A 22,663-nucleotide genomic window follows, 5' to 3' on the forward strand; every position below is an offset into this window, starting at 1 on the left:
AATAGAATGAGCGAGATAATAAGGAAAGGTCCAGAAAAAATTTATTTCATTTACTATAAAAAAAATTAATGAGAAAATCAGTAAAGTTTGAGTAAGCTCTGTATATTGTGAAATAGTTCTGTATCAATGTCAGTATTCTGATTTGGATTATTTTTTGATAATTTTTTGAATATTTTGGTTATATGAAAAAACTAACTTGTTCCTAGGAAACACACACTTACATATTTATGGGTAAAGAGTTCAGAAAAACAGTATGTACATATGTATGGAATAACAGGTAGATATACTATGATAAAGCAAATGTGGTAGAATATTACCAGTTAGGGAAACCTATAAAAACAATGTGTAAGAAATTTGTGTATAATTGTGGGATTTCTCATTGAGTTAAACTATTCAGAAATAAACATTTTCAAATGGAGAAAAATAAAAAATAAAGGACATCTATGTAAAGATATATAGGAATATTACTTACAACACCTGAATGTGGAAGAGATTATTTTATGTTCACACAGTGGATCTTGCATAGAACTCTGGTACTTTTGATCTACTGCTGGTTATACAGTATACTGATTGTAAAAATTAACTGAGCCGGACCCTTGTATCTATACACTTTTGTGTGTGTATGCTATACTTAAAAAAAAATTTTTAGGGGCGCCTGGGTAGTCGGTTAAGCGTCCGACTCTTGATTTCGGCTCAAGTCATGATCTCATAGCTCATCAGTTTGAGGCCTGTGTTGGGCTCTGCGCTGGCAGCTCAGAGCTTGCTTGGGATTCTCTGTCTCTCTCTCTCAAAAATAAATAAACATTAAAAATTTTTACATAAAAAAGTAAGCAAAAATTTGGGCAAGAGTCAGGAAATGCTCACATGTGGGAGGATCCTGGAAAGAATTAAGATATTATACTAATAGTTGCAAGATGCCATTCAAGGTAACGGTGGGAGACAGGTGACATGTCCTGATTTTCTCTTTAAGAATGTCATCCTGTGTGTATATATCCGTTATCACACTAATAAGGTCTTAAGTATTGCTACGTAAACACTATTTTTAGGATTGTGGACTATGCTTGTGAAAATTGGTAAAGATCTACTATTGCATACAGGATTTTTCTTGGATTATACTTTAGATATTTCCCTCTATTCTCTAACTCAGAAGATCATTCTTTCTATATGATGGCTTAATTAACTTCCATACCCATTTCTTCCTACCCAAGTAACTGTCAGAACGTGGTATCTTTATAAATCCAGATTTATAAAGTTTGTTTGTTTCTGTGTCCATTAATTTGGAGGGTGAAAGGCTGGAAAAACTGACTTCTATTACTTTTTTTTTTTTTAATGTTTATTCATTTCTGAAAGAGACAGAGTGTAAGTGGAGGAGGTGCAGAGAGAGAGGGAGACACAGAATCTGAAACAGCTCCAGGCTCTGAACTGTCAGCACAGAGCCCAACGCAGGGCTCAAACCCACAAACTGTGAGATCATGACCTGAGCCAAAGTCAGACGCTCGACCAACTGAGCCACCCAGGCTCCCCCTATTACTTTTAAAAACAAGCAATAAAATCAGACAAAAAAAAAAAAAATCTGGCTGTTATGTGGCGAACAGAGAGAAGCAAGAGTAAAGAAGTGAGAGCATTTTCAAGAAAACTATATTAATTTTGGAAAGAGACGATGAACGTTGGGCCTTGGGTGAAACATTAGTTACAGAAAGGAGTGGAGGACCTCCAGATACAATAAGGAGAAAGTATAGACTGAAGTCGCTTATGGATTGGATTTGTGGTGTAAGTGAAAAGAGGAACCAGGTGACATGATGTTTGAAGCAGCTATTAAGTCTCCAAATGCAGAAATGAAATATCTAGGTCAATGTGCATGGATAAAAGAAGGTCTGGCCTACAAACAAACATTTGGGGGTCATCAGCACATAAATGGTATTCTTAAGTCCATGAAAATGAATGAAACCACTGAGAGCAAATGATGGAAATGGGCAAGGATGAAGCTTCATGCTCTCTGACTCTGGAGACTTTAGAAGATGCCCAGAGAATGAAGTAAGTCCATCCATCAGGTGCAAACGATGACCAAGGAAAGATACCAACTAAGTCTTGAACAAATACCTGGGAGAAGCAGACCCCAGGCTTCTCACTGCAAGATAAGCATAGAGACCTTCGGCTTCTCACTGCAAGATAAGCACAGTTATTCTCTTGTACTGATTCTTCTCTAGTTCTCCATGCTATAGACAGTGAACCTTCCCAAAGCTCTAATATCATATTTAGAGAATACCACTGTGGTCAACATTCCCAACTTCTCGCTTGTTTTGATACATTTTTCACATGGCCCACAGAAATCCAAAAACCAGATCGCTGGATAAAAGGCTTCGGTGTTAACTAGGTGAATTGTGACATTATTCAGTCAGGTGAGAGGGGTGAAAACAAGAGCTGCGGAGAACACAGGGAGGGACATTGCCAGGCAGGAAGCAGAAGAGGAGAAGGAAGTCTGCAAGCTGCAAAGAAAACATCCTCCTGAATATGAATCAACCCAAAAGAGAGAACAAGAGGTGCATCTCCCTTGAAACACCAGGCAAATGAGAGCCTCGTTAATGACTTAGTTTTTGCAATGATCTTTAACATTTTGGCCTTGTTAAACACATTTGGAAGGGGTCATCCCCTCATGGGCAACTACTTTACTTTCAAAGTCTCACAGCTTCCTGGTTCTCAGCTGCTCACTTACCTGAAGAGTACTGACATTGCATTTCATCTTCTATGCTCCATGGCTTCCCTCCGTGCTCGAAATTAAGGATCATATGTGGGTTGGTAGCTGGATAGCCTGTTCATGGGAAACGACAAAGACTTGGACACTTATAATCTGACTGGGTGGGGGATACCCAGGAAAAGCACAAGGTCTCAGGAACTGACATACTTCCACTCTGGCAGATTAAGGATCTATTGAAGATTTATGACAGCACATAAATCCTGTCTGGGAACAGAAGACAGATTAAGAATCTATTGCCTATAAACTAAAGTCCAGTATGTTGAAGCTCTTTGGAAGCCAGGGCAAATGAAAAACGAAAGGCTGTCTGTGACACTCTGATTGACACAGGGCAATCATCTTGAACTGCTGTCGCAGGTTGCTATAATTCTCCAACATCATATCTTGGTATAGATTCTTCTGAGCAGAACTAGAAGGCACCACTCACCCCAGTGAAGTCCACAGATACATCCTTACATGACACGAATCCCTATAGTAACACATTCTTCTTCAATTTGTGGTGATCGTTACTGTCGTGAGAAAGATCTCTAGGTATATGTTTCGGTTGTTTTTACCATACCTTACAAAGGCTATGTTTTTGTGTAATACTTTTCATTATTCATTATGGTAAGAAATAAAATGCCATTAAATCTGCCTTCCCATATTATAATACATAGGTGTGTCAAATCAACATGTTACACACCTTAAATTTATATGATGTTATATGTCAAATATATTTCAATTTAAAAAATATATTGCAATTGTGCACTTAACTATTAACTAATCCAATAAATTAGAAGTTTGGGGGGCACCTGGCTGGCCCAGTGGGTACAGCATGTGACTCATAATCTCAGGGTTGTGAGATCAATGTGGAGCCTACTTTAAAAAATAAGTAAATTACGAGTTTTTGAAAGGAATACTTAAATCCTACAGGTAAAATATCCCTGAAATAGAAATCTCTGAAAAACATTTTTAATGTTTATTTTGAGAGAGAGAGACAGAGAAAGGGAGGGAGGTATGCCCACGGGCATGGGGACACAGAGGAGGGGCAGAGAGAGAGGGGGAGAGAGAATCCTAAACAGAGTCCTTGATGTCAGAGTAGAGCCTGACACAGGGCTCAATCTCATGACCGTAAGATGCACAACTGGAGCCAAAATCAAGAGTAGGACACTTAACCTACTGAGCCACCCACACGCCCCTCTGAAAAACATTTTTAACATCTACCTAAAAGGTAGAGAGCAAAGTGCTAACATAAAAACACAGCAAGTAGCCCTCAAGGACCTTTTATCTTTTTTCCAACTAAACACTACCTTTTATTTATTTTTATTGAGGTATAATTGACATACATTATATCAGTCTCAGGTGTGCAACATAATGATTTGCAAAAGATGTGTGAGATGACTGTCGCAGTAAGTCTAGTTAACATCTATCACAATGCACAGTTACAGGGAAACGTATCAACAGAGAGAACACAGAATCAGACATGAAATGACTGCACATGCATTAATTATCAGCATGGGCCATTAGTATGTTGTAATATATTGAGAAAGAACACATCCAAAATATGAGGAAAGAATGAGACATTCAGGGCACCTGGCTGGCTCAGTTGGAAGACTATGTGACTCTTGATTTCAGGGTTGTGAGATTGATCTCCAATTTGGGTGTGGAGATTACTTAAAAATAAAATCTTGGGGCTCCTGGGTGGCTCAGTTGATTAAGCATCCAACCCTTTTTTAAAATATTTATTTACTATTTTTGAGAGAGACAGAGCACGAGCAGGGGAGGGGCAGAGAGGTTGGGAGACACAGAATCTGAAGCAGGCTCCAGGCTCTGAGCCATCAGCACAGAGCCTAACATGGGGCTCAAACTCATGAACCGTGAGATCATGGTTTGCACCAAAGTTGGACACAACCGACTGAGCCACCCAGGCGCCCCATCATCTAACTCTTGATTCCAGCTCGGTCATGATCTCACAGTTTATGAGTTTGAGTCCCACATTGGGCTCTGTGCTGACAGCATTCGGAGACTGCTTGGGATTCTCTCTTTTTTCTCTCTTCTCTTTCTGCCCAACCCCCTGCTCTCACTCATGCGTGCAAACTCTTCTCTCTCTAAAAATAAATAAACTCAAGGGTGGCTGAGTGGCTCAGTCGGTTAAGCATCGGACTTCAGCTCAGGTCATGATCTCACAGTTCAGGAGTTCGAGCTCTGCATCGGGTGAGCTTGAGCCCCACTTCGGGTGAGCACAAGCCCTGCTTCTCTCTCACTCTCTCTCTCTGCCCCTCACTCACTTGTGGCCTCTAAATAAATAAACAAACAAACAAACTAACTTTAAAAAATTTTTTAAATATATTAAAATTTTTTTATTTTTATTTTTTTTTAACGTTTGTTTATTTTTGAGAGAGAGAGAGACAGAGCGTGAGCAGGGAAGGGGCAGAGAGAGGAGACACAGAATCCAAAACAGGCTCCAGGCTCCGAGCTGTCACCACAGAGCCCAATGTGGGGCTCGAACCCACGAACTGTGAGATCATGACCTTAGCCGAAGTCAGACGCTCAACCGACTGAGCCACCCAGGTGCCCCTAATTTTTTTTTTAATGTTTAGTTATTTTTGAGAGAGAGACAGAGTGTGAGTGGCGGAGAGGCAGAGAGAGAAGGAGACACAGAATCCAAAACAGGCTCCAGGCTGTGAGCTGTCAGCGCATAGCCCGACACGGGGCTCAAATTCATGAACAGTGAGATCATAACCTAAGCTGAAGTGAGAGGCTTAACTGACTGAGCCACCCAGGCACCCCTATTTTTTTTTAAGTTTATTTATTTATTTTGAGAGAGAGAGAAGAGGGGTGGGGGGGCGGGGAGAATCCCAAGCAAGACTTGTGGGCCTTGAACCCACGAACTGCAAGATCATAATCTGAGCCAAAGTTAGACACTTAACGACTGAGCAACCCAGGCTCTCATAAAAAAATTTTTAATGACTATTCAGATGTATATGCACCTGTTGACCCTTGAACAATGTGAGAGTTAGAGGCAGCAACCCCTTATGCAGTCAAAAATCCATGTATAACTTTTGACCCCCCAAAAACTTACCTACTAATAGCCTAATGTTGACCAGAAGCCTTACCAATAACATAAACCATTAACACATATTTTGTATATGTTTAAATACTGTAGTCCTTCAATAAAGGATGTTAGAGAAATGTGACGGATCCACGCAGTTCAAACCCATGTTGTTCAAGGGGTCAAGTGTACAGTCAACCCTCATTAGTCACAGAGGGTTTCTTGACTGTGAATTCACCTACCTGCTAATATTTCATTGTAACCCCGATATCAACAGTCGCAGTGAAATTCTGCAGGGAGCAGAGTCATTTGAGCAGTGGGTAATTGGAATTGCCCCCTTGGGTATATTCCCAGTTGAGTTTGAACAAAATGATGTCCTGCCTTCTTGTTTCAGTTCTCATACTGTAAACCAGGGTCCTTTTCATGGTCTATTTAATGCCATTGTTTTTGGGTTTCTTCCCCCACATTTTTGCTTTTTTCTTAGTGATTTTGTTATTTGAAATGGTCCCCAAGCACGTGCTGAAAAACTGTTTAATGTTCCTAAGTGCAATAAGGCAGTAAGGCAGTGATGCCCCTTATGGAGAAAATATATGTGTTAGATAAGCTCTGTATAGGCATGAGTTATAATGTAGTTGGCCATGAGATTTATACCAATAAATTAATGATGTATGTTAAATAAGGTGTCTTTAAACATAAGCACACAAAAACCAAGGTTATGCATTGCTTGACGAAAATGTTGTGACCAGGGGCTCACAAGAATCTAACCCATATTTCCCCTAGGAGCAATTGTTCGATATTTGGTAATCAGTGTTCATAGTGACTTTACAGAATGTAACTATTGCCAATAATAAGAATTGACTGTATATAGTGTATATAGTAACTAAAACTGGTGACCTAATTGACAATTTAATAGCTGAACAGGTACAGATGAAGAATTAGTATATTGGAATAGAGATCTAAACCCCCAGCCCGAAATGCAAAGGAGAGAGTAAGAAACATAGAGGTCAATTCTAAACTGTATACAGATGTAGAAAAGACTTGGAATATCCAAGGCAATGTTGAAGAAGAAAAAACCTGGAGAGCATAACCCTCACAGATTTTAAGACTTAATACATAAAAACCTATAGTAATCAAGATACGGTAGTATTATTAGTACGAGGATAGTAAATACAACAATAGAAAAAAATAAAAAGATCCCAGAAAGACGACTCAGTATACAAAATTACCTATTTTATGACAAGATGCCAATGTAATTCAGTAGGGGAAAAACAATGGTCTTTTCAACAACAGTTGTTCAATTGGATAACTATACAGGGAGGGGGCAAGATTTTCACTCCCACCTCACACATACCGAAAAGTAAATACAGGATGGATCACAGGCCTAAATATAAACAATGAAGTATTCAAATTTCTAGGGAAAAACTTACAAGACTCATCGATTATTATGGGATATGCAAAGATTTCATATACAAGATGCAAAAAGCACTAACTAGGAAGGAAAATATTGACAAAGTGGGTTATTACCAGGCATGACTGATCTTTACCAATTCTCACAACCATGGCCCACTTTAAAAATATTCTGGGGGTGCCTGGGTGGCTCAGTTGGTTGAGCATCCAACTTCAGGTTGGGTCCTGATCTTACAGCTGGTGGGTTCGAGCCCTGCATCGGGCTCTCTGCTGTCAACACAGAGACTGCTTTGGATCCTCTGTCCCCCTCTTTGCCCCTCTCCCTCTCCCTCCCTCCCTCCCTCCATGTCTCTCTCTCTCTCTCTTTTTCAAAAACAAATAAAAAAAATTAGAGGTGCCTGGGTGGCTTAGTCGGTTAAGCATCTGACTTCAGCTCATGATCTCCCAGTTCACAAGTTTGAGCCCTGCATCAGGCTCTGGGCTGACAGCTCAGAGCCTGGAGTCTACTTCAGACTCTGTGTTTCCCTCTCTCTCTCTGCCCCTCCCCCACTCATGCTCTGTCTCTCTCTAAAAAAAAAAATATTTTTTTTTCAACGTTTATTTTTATTTTTGGGACAGAGAGAGACAGAACATGAACGGGGGAAGGGCAGAGAGAGAGGGAGACACAGAATCGGAAACAGGCTCCAGGCTCTGAGCCATCAGCCCAGACCCTGACGCGGGGCTCGAACTCACGGACCATGAGATCGTGACCTGGCTGAAGTCGGACGCTTACCCGACTGCGCCACCCAGGCGCCCCAAGAATATTTTTTTAAAAATTAAAAAAATCATTGTGTGTGCTTGGCAGTTATACTGATAAGGTCTACATAACATAAACCAGCCTACCAGTGGTTATAGGTAAAAGAGAAAGGTGTAAAATCAATGATCTAATTGCCACTTTATGAGGCTAGGGGGAAAATCAGCAAACAAACTAAACACGCTAAAAACAAATGAATAGGAAACTGATAAACAAGAAAATTGAAAAGATTACTAAAATTGGTAAAGCCATAGGGAGACTGATTAACAAAAAAGAGAGAAGAGAAACTAAAACAAAGTGATGAAAAATTAATCAACACTACTAATCCTAAAGACATTAAAAGGAAAATATGATATCTTTTAATGACAAAGCACATTTCAGGCACATCATACTGAAGCTGCTGAAAACCAAAGATAAAAACTAAATCTTGAAAAGAGTCAGAGGGGGGAAAGGCACATTATATACTGGGAAATAGCGATAGGAATGATTGCTGACTTCTAACCAGAAACAATTCTGGGAGGTCAGAAGATACTTTAATCACATCTTTAAAGTGACCAATAAACAAACAAACAAACAAACAAGCACTGTTAACCCAGAATTCTATCCTCAGGGAAAATATTATTTTAAAAGCAGTGTGAAATAAAGACATTTTCGTCACTAGAAGTCCAATGCACTACACATTACACCACAGAGCCACTGGAGATACGTTTTTAAATAAGCAAAATCTGAGAGAATTCACTGCTGAAAGATCTGCACAAATGAAATCCTAAAGGATGTTTTCAGGCTGAAACAAAGTTTTCTAGTTGAAAACTCTGATCAGTAGAAAGTAGTCAACACCAGATATGGTAAATAATAAGATATTCTTCTCATTTTCCTTAAAGGGTGAATTGTTTAGAAGCGAGGTCCATGGGCCAAATTCAGCTCCCTGACTACTTCTGTAAATTAAGTTTTATTGGAACATAGCCACATCCATTTGTTTACATATCTCTGAATGCTTTTGCTCTAGAAGAGATCATTGAACGATGTGATACTGTATAGCCAGCAAAGCTGAAAATATTTACTATCTCACCCTTTATTGCCTTAGTACAAAATAAATAACACTGTAAGGTGGGCTTATAACAATAAAAAACTAAAAAGTGGGACAATAATAGCTCAAAAGACAAGGTGTGGCCCTAAAAGGAATTATATGGCCCTTAGGTTATTACATTTTTGGAAGTGTGATGTAGAATGTGTGAATTACAAGTGTGAAGTAGGAAAGGTAAGGTGTCATGTGTGAAATGAATAGTGTAAAACGGCACAATATCAATTCTAAGTCAACCTTGATGAATTAAAAGATGTCACACTGTGAGCTCTATAGCTACCACTAAAATAATAACAATAAAATCAACAACAATAATAAAAACAAGACATACCATTCAACCCAGCACAGTCTGTCCTTGAGGCACCAAAATTCACAACCATTCCATGTGCAAAATGCACTTTTCCTTTAAGACTGAGAATGAGACAAAATGTTCGCTCCCATACTCTACATCATACTAGAGGGCCTCACAGCGCAGTAAGACATGAAAAATAATAGGCTTAAATATCAGAAAAGAATATTGTTGTTATTTGCAGACAACAGGATTCTGTATAAAGAAAACCCAAGAAAGCCTACAGAAACTACAAAATTTATGAGTAAATCTACCAAATTCACAAGATAAAATGTCGGGGTGGCTGGGTGGCTTAGTTGGTCAGGCATCTGACTCTTGGTTTCAGCTCAGGTCATGATTTCACGGTTCATGAGTTCAAGCCCTGCACTGGGCTCTGTGCTGACAGCTCAGAGCCTGAAGCCTGCTTCAGATTCTGTGTCTCCCTCTTTCTCTGCCCTTCCCCCGCTTGCTCTCTCTCTCTCTCTCTCTCTCTCTCTCCCCCTCAAAAATAAATAAATAAATAAATAAAAACATTTTTTAAAAAGCCCTGTGGGTCCACACCTTGATTTCAGTCTTATGGAATTCAGGACAGAGAAATTAGCCAAGCCAATCCAAACCTCTGTGGGATAATAAATTTGCATTATAAAAGTTTGTGAGAATTTTTTGGGCAAGAGAAAACTAACACGTTATTGATAATGGAAACATTAGAAAGTATTTGTAATTTGGGGCACCTGGCTGGCTCAGTCAGTAGAGTGTGAGACTCTTGATCCTGGGGTTGAGTCTGAGCCCCACGTTGAGCATGGAGATTACTTAAAAATAAAATCTTAAAAAGTATTTGTAATTCAACTTACATACATCATACATTCTTACATATCTATTCACCAGTATTCCTTTAAGTGAACTCTATGGTCTACATTTCCCTATTCTACCTTTGTCCTAATCTTAATGTTATGGCTTATTTTTCCTTAAATTCTGAATTTAGGAAAGCGTATGTTTCCATTTGATAATTATTTTTACATACCTCTGCAAACCCATGAGAATGAAGGCAAAACACAGAAACAAACAAAAACCCACCAGGACCTTCAAGTTTTCTTCTGTTCTTAGGAAATGGCCAGCATTTTTAGTCAATTGTCTTTTCTGGCTCTGAACATCTGACAAGAAAGCACTGACCAAGGATAAAGGAGCCATTTTTTAAAAATGTTTATTTATTTTTGAGAGGGAGAGAGACAGAGAGAGACAGAGCGCGAGCAGGGGAAGAATAGAGAGAGACACACACATAGAATTTGAAGCAGGCTCCAGGCTGTCAGCACACAGCCCGACGCAGGGCTCAAACCCACAAACCATGAGGTCATGACCTGAGCCGAAGTCGGCCGCTTAACGGACTGAACCACCCAGGCGCCTCTGAAGGAGACATTTCAATGAGAGGCTAGCTTTTAGGGTTTTGACAATTACTCAACTCCCCTCTTTTCATGAAGGATGAACCCTCAAAAGCACAAAGCTAAGGTTAGGAAGACAGCCTCAGACAGGGGACTAATCAGCCCACACACCAACTAGGAATCTCTAGTCTTCTACCTTCACCCCTAAAACAAACCTACAAACACAGAAAAAGGCAAACCTGGAGTAAATCCTCCCCTGTCCCAAACCAGCACCAGACAACTTGTTGTGGGGTAGCTGATTCTGGACTTCTCCTCTGAGGTCTGGCAGGTTCTAAAATCTAGAGACTGAAGCTCTAGGCTGGAAATCAAGACAAAGTAGGTAGAATCTATAAATGTGTACAGATTGTTGTATGTTCTAAAGTGTGTAAATCAAATTTCTTTCTGCCTAAATCATCTCATTCATAAGAATACTATTTGAAAGTTGCTTGCTTAGCCCTCAAGGCACTGCATGGCAGACACTGTTCTAGAAGTTTTTTGTTCGTGGTGACACAGCGGGTAAGAGGAGGCCAGGACAAGACACCCCACAGAACACAAAGACACTCCAAGTTTTTCTGGGGACCAGGAGGGGAAGGGGTGGGATAGAAGGTATAGTAAGGTTCAGTAGGACCCACAATCAAATTCCCCTCCCAAGCTCCCAACACGGGGTCCATCTAGCCACCTAGAACCCGGAGGAACAAGGGCGAATGCCTCCCACACAACAAAGGAGCTGTCTAGTGCCATGTCTTACCCCAGCCATACAGCAGGACAGACCTACCAAGATCTGACCTTGCCCAAGCTGAGCCACAGGATGAGCTTGGAACTGACCCATGGAAAGCCAGTTCCCTCACATGCTGCATACAGAAGCCCCAGCGGTCTTTGATAAGGTTCTGACAGGCACCCTCTTCAACAACCGCTTGGACCCAGGCCAAATTCTCATGTGAAGAAAAACAGACAAAGGCAGACGAACTACATGTGCCAGAACCCCCGTGGCAGCCAAACAGCCAAGAAGCACCAGCCCGTAACTAGGAAGACCATGCACCCCAAACCACACTTTCCAGAAACCTGTAGCCGTGCACAGGTGCCTCAGTTCCCACAAAAACCAAAGACGGACTAGACGGAGACCAAACTACACTCCCCAACTTCAGCTGGGTCTGGGTCTCCTCCTCACAGGACCTGGTCCTCACTGATGGAAATGATCTTCTGGCCTCTTCCTGGGAGGCTGAACAACCTGGGGTTAGGGGCTCCAGTGACTAGACTAGGCCTCATCTATCCCTTTGCTCCCGTGGAGAGAAACCCCAGGAAATTATAATTCTTATAATCCACTTGACACCACCTTCTTGAGCATACAGAACACTTACAATGGCTGTTTTTAACATCATTTTCTGTTAATTCTGTCACCCATGCCAACTCTGGGTCTCTATTGACTTTTCTTCACGTTTATAGGTCCTGTTTTCCTGTTTTTGTTTTTGTTTTTATTTGTATCCCTGGGTAGGTTTTGACTAGATGCCAGACACTGAGTTTGACATTGTTGGTCGATGGGATTCCTTTCTATTCTTTACATACTACTGGGCTTTGGTCTGGGAAGGAGTTAAATTACTTGGAAACAGTTTGCGTTGGTAGCCGCTTGCATTTCTACTTTGTCAGGAGGGTTCAGAGCAGCCTTTAGTCTAGAGCCAACATGAATCACCCAGTAGAGTCACTATTTTTCTGAAGTCCCACTGTGATTCTCCCGATGTTAGGAGGGGTTTCCATTCCAGCTGGTGGAAACACAAATTATTCCCCACGTGTGCAACCTCCAAGGATGGTTCTGCCTGTTCATTTCCAGTGGTTCTTTCTCCAGCCCTGGGAGTTTCCGCACATATATGTGCTGCTCACAACTGAAAATCATATGGGGGAACTCTCTCACCCTGGGTGCAGCTCTGTCCTCTCCTGTGATCTGCCCCGTGAACTTGAGTCGCTTTGAATTCTCCAAACTCTAAACTGTCTCAGTTCACAGACGGCCAGGATCTGATTAGATTCCCTCTCCCTATGCTGCAGAATGGAAACTCTCTCCAGGCTATAAAGCTTATAGGGGCAATCGTTAAGGCTTCCTTCATTTGTTTCTTTTCTCTGAGAGATAGCTGTCCTGATGTCCCTATTACCCCACGTCTGCAGTCCATTCCTGTATTTTTCTATCTTTTCCATTATTTAATGAGGGTATATACATTAAACATTTACTGTTAAAGAAAAAGGCTGTTGGAATTGGCTGTGAAAAATTCTCACACTTAGGTGTGGTATGGAGTACCCTACTCAGAACGGGATAATTTATACAATTTCAGAATAGATACAAACATACGTTTGGCAACATCTGCAGCACATAAATCTCATGTTCCTTTAAAACATTTAGTTCTTCTCCAGTGTATCACTTGATTTACATATTTCAAGAGCATTCCATCGTGATCACATCTAATGACACAAGTGTAAGATTCCTTGATTTCAGGGAAAAAAGTTACTGTATTTGGACCATGATAACTAAAGACAATTACTTCTCTGAGAACATGCTTCTCTACATTTATTTAATGGCTAGGTAGGAATTTACTGTAGTATGAATTCTCTGAAATGTAATGTTTTTGTGGTAGACAAAATGATCTCCCAAAGACACTCATGTCCTAATCCCCAGAACCTGTAAATACGTTACGCTACAGGGCACAGGGCATTTGAAGTAAAAGACGCAGTTGGGTATTTTAGGGCCATGTGACTCATTTCTGGAGTTTCACGGGCTCACAGTCAAGAGAGGAATTGTGCCTCAGGACAATCTGTACGCAGAGCCTCACCCAATGCTTGATTTAGAGCTTCTGAGCTGATAAGATTTGGGTGGGATTTTTGGACTTTGAGTTGGTGCTGTTAACAGTTTGCGACATTTGGAGGTGCTGGGATAGAGTGAATGTATTTTCCATGTGGTATGGACACAAATCACTGGGTGCCAGATGGTGGTCTGCAATAGGCAGGATAATGGCCCCCCCAAAGATATCCACGTCTTAATCTCCAGGACCTGTGAATATGTCAGAGAACAAGGCAAGGGAGAGTCAAGGTAGTTAGGTGGAGTTAAGGTTGCTAATTAGCTGATTTTAAATAGGAAGGTTATCCTGGATTATCTGGGTGGGCCCAATGTAGTCACACAGGTCCTTAAATGTGGGAGAGGGAGGCAGGAGGCAGTGCCAGAGTGATGGAGGAGTTGACTGGCCATTGCTGGCTTTGAGGTGGAAGGGACCTGCAAGCCACAGATTTGGGCAGCTTCTAGAAACTGAAGGACAAAGAGAACAGGTTCTCCCTGGAGCCTCCAGAAAGAAATGCAGTCCTGCCAACCCCTTGCTCTGAGCCCAGTGAGATGCATTTCAGACTTGAGACCTCCAGAACTAGAAGATAATACATCTCTGTTATTTTAAGCCAACAAATTTATGGTAATTTGTTACAGCAGCGATAAGAAACTAATACACTTGTATCTCCACATTCATCATATTCATAGGTTTTTGCTACATAACGCAATTCCTGGTGCCCAAGATTTCATTTATTAGAGAAGTCTTTCCCAGATTCATTCCCAAGGTATAAAATTGTGACACATTAGTTAGTTTGGTGATAGAATTTCCATCTTTTATTGCATTCAGGGGTCTCTCTTTCGTATGAGTTCTTCCACATTTTACTAAAAATGCTGTCTGTATTCAGTGTCTCTAATATCTTTCTACACTTCTCTGGCATGTGATTAGGTACAACTTATCACTGAAAACATCATCACATTCTTTCCTCTTGTTCTGGTCCTGTGGGAATTCTTTGATAGCAATGGAGATACTCATCTCCAGGAAACGGGTTCCCCACAATAGCTGCATTTCTGTGGACTGGGCTTTCATGGACATTTAATAAGTCTGAATTCTCACAGACGTAGCCTCCACCACCGCTGCCTCCATAGCATTTCTGCCCAAAATGAGCTCTCACATAGAATGCGTGGAGGATTCTTGCTAAAGGCTTTTCTAGTATCAGATAGATCCTGGTACCAGAGGATTTTCTTTCTTACACAATGTCTGCAACATATAAAACATAATTTATTACAGAAGGTGTGGTCACATTCACTGCATTTGCAAGACATATTCCCTGTGCAAATCCCAGATTACTTACTGAGGCCTGACTTCTTAGAAAAGGCTGTTCCACAAACACTACATTTCTACCCCCAAGGAGCTCACTGAGGTTTAACAAGGGCTGAGTTCCCGAAGAAGGTATTTCCACAGGCACCGTGTTCATCTGGTTTTGCTCCCGGGCAAGTTTACTCACGTATAAAGAGCTATGACTCCCTGAGGAAGGTTTCTCCACTTTCAGTGAATTTATAGTTTTCTCTCTTGCATGAGTTTTCTTATGTTTCATGAGGACTGACATGTGGGCAAAGGCTTTGCCACATTCACTGCATGCATACGGCCTCTCTCCAGTATGAGTTCGCTGATGCTGAATGAGCTTTGACTTGCTCCTGAAGGCTTTTTCGCACTCACTGCATTCATAAGGTTTCTCTCCTGTATGAATTCTCTGATGCTTGGTCAGGTCTGACTTAAAAAAGAAAGTTCTTCCACATTCACTGCACTCGTAAGGCTTCTCTCCTGTGTGAAGTCTCTGATGTGCAATGAGGTATGCCTTCTGGGAAAAGGCTTTCCCACACACGCTGCATCCATAGAGTTTCTCTCCAGTGTGAGATCGCTGGTGTCTATTGAGCCGGCACTTCCTGCTGAAGGCTTTTCCACATTCACTGCATCCATAGGGTTTCTCTCCTGTGTGAGTTCTCTGATGTACCATAAGCTGTGACTTCCTAGAGAACGCTTTTCCACATTCATTACATTCATGGGGCTTCTCTCCAGTATGAATTCTCTGGTGTTCAGTGAGCTGAATCTTCCTCATGAATGTCTTCCCACATTCACTGCATCCATGGGGCTTTTCTCCCCTTTCAGTTCTCTGATGTCTAATGAGCTGTGCCTTCCTGGAGAAGACCTTACCGCACTCACTGCATTCATGTGGTTTCTCTTCTGCGTAAGTTTTTTGATGTTCACCAAGCTGTGATTTAGTGCATTTAATTCCAGTAAGAGTTGTATCCTGTCGGATGTAGACAGAGGATTTCCCATATCCACTAAACTCATCAGGACCTTCTCCTGCATATCTTCTATTCTGGAGAACAAAACCTAAATGTGATTTTAAACCTTTACAATGTGAACCAAATTTATTGTGTCTTTGTGTTAAAGGAACAAGACTTTTGCATAAATTGAAATTATTTCCAAGTGCATAATTTTGCTGACATCTTTCCAAAGTTTTAATCTCGTTTTGGTTTTCTGGGTGCCACTGCATATGGTCAATCTCCCATATTTCTTCTAGGAAAAAGAACAATGAAAACATCCATGATAATTTTAGGGGGAAAAGAAGGTTAAAAAAAAAAAAAAAGCCATGGTTTGGGCTAGCTCTAAGATCGAAGTCTAAGAGAAATGTACCCTGTGCTCTGTGAGAAAAAGACAACACTATAAAACAGCAAAAGGAAAAACACGTACTTTAGAAACAACAATGGATGGTCTACAATGAATAAATATAACTTAGGCTTCTCTCCAAATAGGACCTTGCAAAACGGAGACAAGTAAAAACAGAACCACACTGTGACTGGAACAGAACAAAAGATGGAGGGGATGGATCCTTTCATCCAACAAACACTGAATGCGCTGGTGTTTGGGAATACATTAGAATATGATATTAGAAATTACCATAGTATGTTTGAATATTAGAATTACAATATATCGGTCACACTAAGGTAACTTATATATTCTGTCTCTGTGGAGCTGTCATTCTAGTAACCAGACAGAGAAAAAGATGGGGGAAGGGAGGATCAACAAGTAACCAAAGAAATAAAAAAATTACAGAACGTGCAAAACAGTGTGTATGAAGAAGCTGACAGAGTAGTAGCAGGTTAGTGTTAGATAAAATAATCATCCGTGAGACAAGGAAGTTAAGGTGACATCACAGGGTAAGAATGAGCGGTGTTATACAGATAACTCAATCAATAACATTCCCAAAAGGAACAACCAATGCAAAAAAACTCAGAAGCAGAAAAACTTAGGCATGATCAAGAAACATAAGAGCGGCTGGTGCACCTCGACTATATCCTTGGCTTGAGTGAAGTAGAAAAAGGTAAGTTTGGAAAGGGAGGCAGAACTGAAACCATATAGATGATGTAGGGAGACTTTGTTAGAAACTGGATTTTCTATTGGGGTGCCTGGGTGGTGGCTCATTTGGTTAAGCATCCAACTCTTGATTTTGGCTCAGGTCGTGATCTCAAGGTTCATGGGTTCAAGACCCCGCAATGGGCTCTGCACTTGACAACACGCAGCCCGCCTGGAATTCTATCTCCCCCTCTCTCTGCCCCTCCCCTGCTTGCATGCACATGTGTGCTCTCTCTCTCTCACACAACAAATAAACATTAAAAAAAAAAGTTAAAAAAAAACTGGACTTTATGCTAAGAGCGATGGCCAGAAGCCACCAAACATTTTCTGGCAGGAATACAACCCATTCTGAATTGGTATTTCCAAATGCCACATGGCTGTTGCATGAAGAATGAACTGGAGAGGTGAAAATATTGAGAGAATACACAAGAATCTACAGCAGAGTTCAGGCAAGAGGTAACAGCACCTTCTGGGGAACCTGGATGGTTCAGCAGGGTAAGCGTCCAACTCGATATTGGCTCAGGTCGTGATCTTACGGTTGTGAGACTGAGTCCTGTGCCGGGATCTGTGCGGAGTGTGGAGCCTGCTTGGGATTCTTTCTCTCCCTGACTCTCTCTGCCTCTCCCCCGCTCAAAAGAGGTAACAAACAGCAGCTTCAGTGTGACTGACTACAATGGAGTTAGAGAAATGTACAAAAACAAGGACATAGTACAGAGAAGGGAAAGAGTGACAGGAGGAAAAGAGAAGGCTCAGTCAAGAATGAGTGCTAGAAGAAGAAAAGGGAATCACTGAGGGTAGCTCCTCGATATGTGGCTTAAGCATTTGTGTAGGGTGCTGGTGCCATTTAATACAATGAGGAAAACCAGGGAGTCAGGTTTGGTATGTGTGGGGAATCAAGCGTTCCGTTTTGAGGAACGCATCAGGTCTGAGATAAACATTCAAGAACAAATATGAAGTATCCGGTTAGATCTAGGAGTGTGGAGAAAGTTCCAGACTTCAGATAACAATTTTAAGTTGAGTATATAAACAGTACTTAAACATTTGGACTACACAGAACCAGATGAGGTAATGGACAGAGAAAGGGGAAGGCCCTGGACAAGAATTTCATGGATTCCAAGTCTTAAGAATTTTGGGAGAGTGATATGCAAAGAGAATATGAAAATCCCATCCAGAAACATCAAACAAATGCTGACCAAACATATAAACAATGGAGGTTTTCATAAGGAAGGGCTGAAATTGGAAAATCAGAATGCAGGATCTACGGAATCTTATTCCAAGATTATTGAGGCAAAATAGTCAATAATCCCTTGTTACTAAACCTTTCCCCTCTCATTCCACCTGCACATCAAAACTAAACTTTTATAATAACACCAATTACCTATTTAGAGTAGTACAGTAGCCAATACTTCAACTTTCTATGTAAAAACGATACAACCTCCCTCAGTCCAATATATCCAGACACATATATGTCCACCTGGAATTTAAAAATAGGTCCTTGGGCCATCCGCCCTTGCCCCAGAGAAGAGTATAGCTGTCCTAACTGGTGGAAACATCAGCTTCTCCTCAGTTTCATCATACTGCAACTGTGTACTGTGCTATTCAATAAAATCTTCTGCAACAATGGGAATGTTTTATATCTGTGTTTTCTAATATGGTACCCACTAGCTGTGTGTGGCTATTGGGCACCTGAATGTGGGTGACCAGAGTGACAAGAGAACTGAATTTGAAACTTTACGTAATGTTAAATAAATTTAAGTAGCCACATGTGACCAGTGGCCAACACAATGGATGGCACAGTACAGACCATCACATCCGTATATACCGTAATATCCATATTTGCCATTATGATCTACTTGATAGACTCACCTCCCAATTTTTTCCTTTCAACTAATGCTACATTCTTCCTTAATCTCTGTTCCTATCTCCTCTCTGGCACCAGTTAAGAGATTCTGAAGAACCATCCTCTATCCAGGAACAAAACATTGACCTGCCTTATCTTCCACTTATTCCAGAGCTCCAAGCTCTAACTTCTTATTGTTCCAATGCTACTACCCAGCTATCTATCAAGCAAGACTCTCTAGAAATAGCAAAAAAAAAAGCTCAGACAGAACCAAAGTCACACTTTCTAAGCCAATTATTAACATAAAATCCACAGTAATCAGCCATTTCCTTTCACATAGTCTCATCTCTCAATTGCCTTCCTCATTTCCATCTCCAAAATCTTTTTACTGACCCACAGGCCTTCCATCATCATTTTTATTTGAAACTCTAACATCTTTCTTGCAGAAATTATTTTATCATGCTTCCAAAAAGTACTTCATTCTTTCTGTAACACATTATCAAAGCTCAGTTTTCTCTAACTTTACAAAAACAGTCCTTTCTATGCCTCATAATCAAATGCTAACAATTTTAGAATTTCAGGCATCTCTGTCAACCCTTCACAACTGAGGACTTTGGACACTTGGAAGGTATTTCTGTCCTTCATTACATTTGAACCTTTTGGAGCTGTATTTGGGTGGCAGTTCTACTACAGGGATCAAAGCACAGCTGGCCTAGCGAGCATTTCCAACCTCATTTGCTCAGGACCCTCCCCATACCTAGTAGATCAGAAGATAAATCTTAAGAGACAAAGTCTGTGGTTTGAAAAACTTCCCACACAGTTTACACAGATCCCTGATTTAAAAACAAAACAAACAAAAAACCGAAGCAAGACCTGTTTTCAAGATGTGATGAACAGATGCACGTGAATGATTATGCAATCTGTACGCGGTAAGGAAGAGTGAGATAGAGACCCTTTCTCTGTATGGAAAAGGAAGCCTCATCCTAACCAGCGAAGCAATACAATAACACCTGTCGATCATGACTGAGTCAGTGCAGTTTAGACAGAGTACAGAGACATTAGGGAAGATGGAGTTCCAAGTGTGCACTGGAACTTTGGGGAGATAAAAAGAAGGCAGTATCTGGACATAAAAATGCAACACAATCAAATGCATAGATGCCAGCCGTTAGTTCACTGGACATTGTAGTATCTGTGGCATTCAATAAACTATATCACTTCTGCCTCCCCGGAATAAGTTTGTGGCTTGTTTCTGGGACATCTTCTGACTCTCCTCCTCCCAGAGCCCTGATACTTCTCACTCTACCTGGCTGGGTTCTTATCTTCTCAACTTCTAAATATACGTGGGCCTTTTTTTCTTTTTTTTTTTAACCAATTCTCACTTTCATGTTTTCTCATTAAGTTTCACAGCTTTAATGCCCCCTGCCCACAAAGGAATGCAGCCATACCATTAAAAGGGACTAACTGGGGGTGCCTGGGTGGCTCAGTCGGTTAAGTGTCTGACTCCTGATTTTGTCTCAGGTCATGATCTCACAGTCATGAGATCAAGCCACATGTCAGGCTCTGTGCTGGGTGTGGAGCCTGCTTACGATTCTCTCTCACCCTCTCCTTCTGCCCCCCTTTCCCCTTCATACTCTCTCTCTCAAAAGAAAAGAAAAAAAAGGGACAAACCAAAAACTGGAAACAGCCAGTGTGGGGGTGACTATATCAACTCAGCAATCCAAGTCTAAATGATCACAGCCTACTCTGAGGTGGGAATTGAGCATGTGCATGCAATTTCCAAAGGCCTTTCTAAAACATCAAAAAGAGCTTTTTTAAAGATTGTATTTTTAAGTAATCTCTACACTCAATGCGGGGCTCGAACTCACAACCCCGAGATCAAGAGTCGCATGCTCCACTGACTGAGCCAGCCAAGCACCCCAAAACAACAAATTTAATACAAACAGCAAAGACCTTCCAAAAAGTAATAGAGAAATACGGAAAACTCAAGGCAAAACTCACCGGTGACCAGGCACCAGTGTTAACAGCAGTACAGCAGAAACTAAGTAAAATGCACTAGGAATGAAAGGATTCACCAGGAGGAAAACTGATCTCAGGTTCCGGCACTGAAGCAGAAGGAAAAAGGATTTCACAGGATAATTTGCCTGGGTGCAGGCAAAATAGAGAATTAGAGGTCAGATCAGACTACAGAAGGGCAGGTGTCCACTTGGAAATAACTGTCAGACTACAGAAAGCTTAGCTCGTCAGTATATATGAATACGCTCTATGATGGCGAAGACATCATCTGGGAGAAAGGAGGACTCTGGTTTCGCATATGGGGAGTAGGACGTCAAAGGGCAGCTGTCCTGGTGGCTGGCAACGTACCTGCATTACAGTGCAGATTAGACGTTAGCAGAAGAGGTCAATTTGGGACTCTCCCAACCTGGGACTCTCTCAGAACAGGAGCTTAGGCCTTGACAATGAATGAAACTTTTAATATGAGAATCAAGCAGAAGATTTAAAAAAAACAACAGAACCTGCAAGTTGGGGAAGCAGAGGGTGAAGAAATAGATAGAGGTACCCTGAGAGACAAGGTACGTGTGGTTTCAGATGACCTCAGGGGACGTGAGTTGTCAGGGAGGGATATCAGCCCTTTCAAAAGGGGCAGGGATGTGCAGAAGATGAGAGCTGGGCCAAGTGCAAAGCCATCTGTTTGAGAGCAAGCAGGCAGAGAAGAGGAAGTGGGAACGCTGCAGAAAAAGAAAGGGAGGGGCGCCTGGGGGGCTCAGTCAATTAAGCATCTGACTCTTGATTTCGGCTCAGGTCATGATCTCATAGTTCATGAGTTCGAGCCCTGAATCGGGCCCCTCACTGACAGTGCAGAGCCTGCTTGATATTCTCTCTTTCCCTCTCCCTCTGTCCCTCCCCCACTCCTGGGCGACCTCTATAAATAAATACATATAAATAAATAAATAAGGAAGAAGGTGTGCAAAGCTGAGGCAGGAGAGAACCAGGTAAGTATATGGATCCAAGGTGGGACAGACTGTAATCAGATCTAGAAATGAGAAAAAAAAAAAAAAAAAAACGGGGTGGGGGGAAAACCTCATCCTTTAATAGCTGACAAAGAACAGCCCTAATAAAGAACAAAGATACAGAAAGGAGTGATTATATTTGTGTCACCAACTGGTATAAGAAAAGCTCTCCACACAACAAAGTGTTAACCTTTCCTTGACCGACTGGAATTCTAGTTTTCTTGGTTTTCCTTTCAGTCACTCACCTGGACAGGGTGGCCTCGGAGCTGCTCCCTCTACTACCCACAGTGGTCCTCCATGCTCCAACTGGAAGAGTGAATCTGGTTCGCTGGCTTGGTATCCTGTAAAATGGGAAATCACTGAAGACTTGGCACCAAGTATTTTAGCTTGGGCACCTACAAAAACCGGAGAAAGTTTATGCATCATTTGTACTTCAGTAAAGTAAATCTTTTTCCTGGGGGAAGGGAGGGCATATACACTCTATGGCCAAATGGGAAAATAAAAGTCTATACCCTACAACATGTTAGTGCCAACCAGGAGATATTTCAGAGATACTATGGGTTCTACTCAGTGAGAAATGAAAGACAACTGACTGTGATGCTGTCCTCACCCACTGACACCAGGTTCCTGTAGTTCTCCAGCATCACATCCCGGTACAGGTCCTTCTGGGCAGGGACCAGGAGCCGCCACTCCTCCCGGGAGAAGCTCACGGCCACGTCCTCAAATGATAACGGTGCCTGTAACAACAAATGCCAATGCACTCTAAGGCAGAACAGATGATGCAGAAAAGCGG

General features: G+C 41.4%; 1 protein-coding gene across 8 annotated transcripts in view; it reads right to left on the reverse strand.

The window, feature by feature from the left end:
* Nucleotides 1–22,663, reverse strand: part of LOC106972995 (zinc finger protein 577) — a 42,885-nt gene that overhangs the window by 8,047 nt on the left and 12,175 nt on the right. For 3 of the 8 annotated variants that reach the window (XM_027037097.2, XM_027037094.2, XM_015070039.3), the window contains 3 exons: nt 22,481–22,607; nt 22,116–22,211; nt 2,714–2,809 (listed from right to left, as the gene is read on the reverse strand). In XM_027037097.2, the coding sequence (XP_026892898.2) occupies nt 2,714–2,809; nt 22,116–22,211; nt 22,481–22,607 (319 nt within the window). Of the gene's footprint in view, nt 1–156; nt 2,101–2,136; nt 2,810–14,336; nt 16,186–22,115; nt 22,212–22,480; nt 22,608–22,663 lie in introns of those variants that run through there. The other 5 variants (XM_027037096.2, XM_053210946.1, XM_015070040.3 and 2 more) reach the window with 5 other exon arrangements.

Source organism: Acinonyx jubatus, chromosome E2, assembly GCF_027475565.1.
Source record: "Acinonyx jubatus isolate Ajub_Pintada_27869175 chromosome E2, VMU_Ajub_asm_v1.0, whole genome shotgun sequence".
NCBI lineage: Eukaryota > Metazoa > Chordata > Mammalia > Carnivora > Felidae > Acinonyx > Acinonyx jubatus.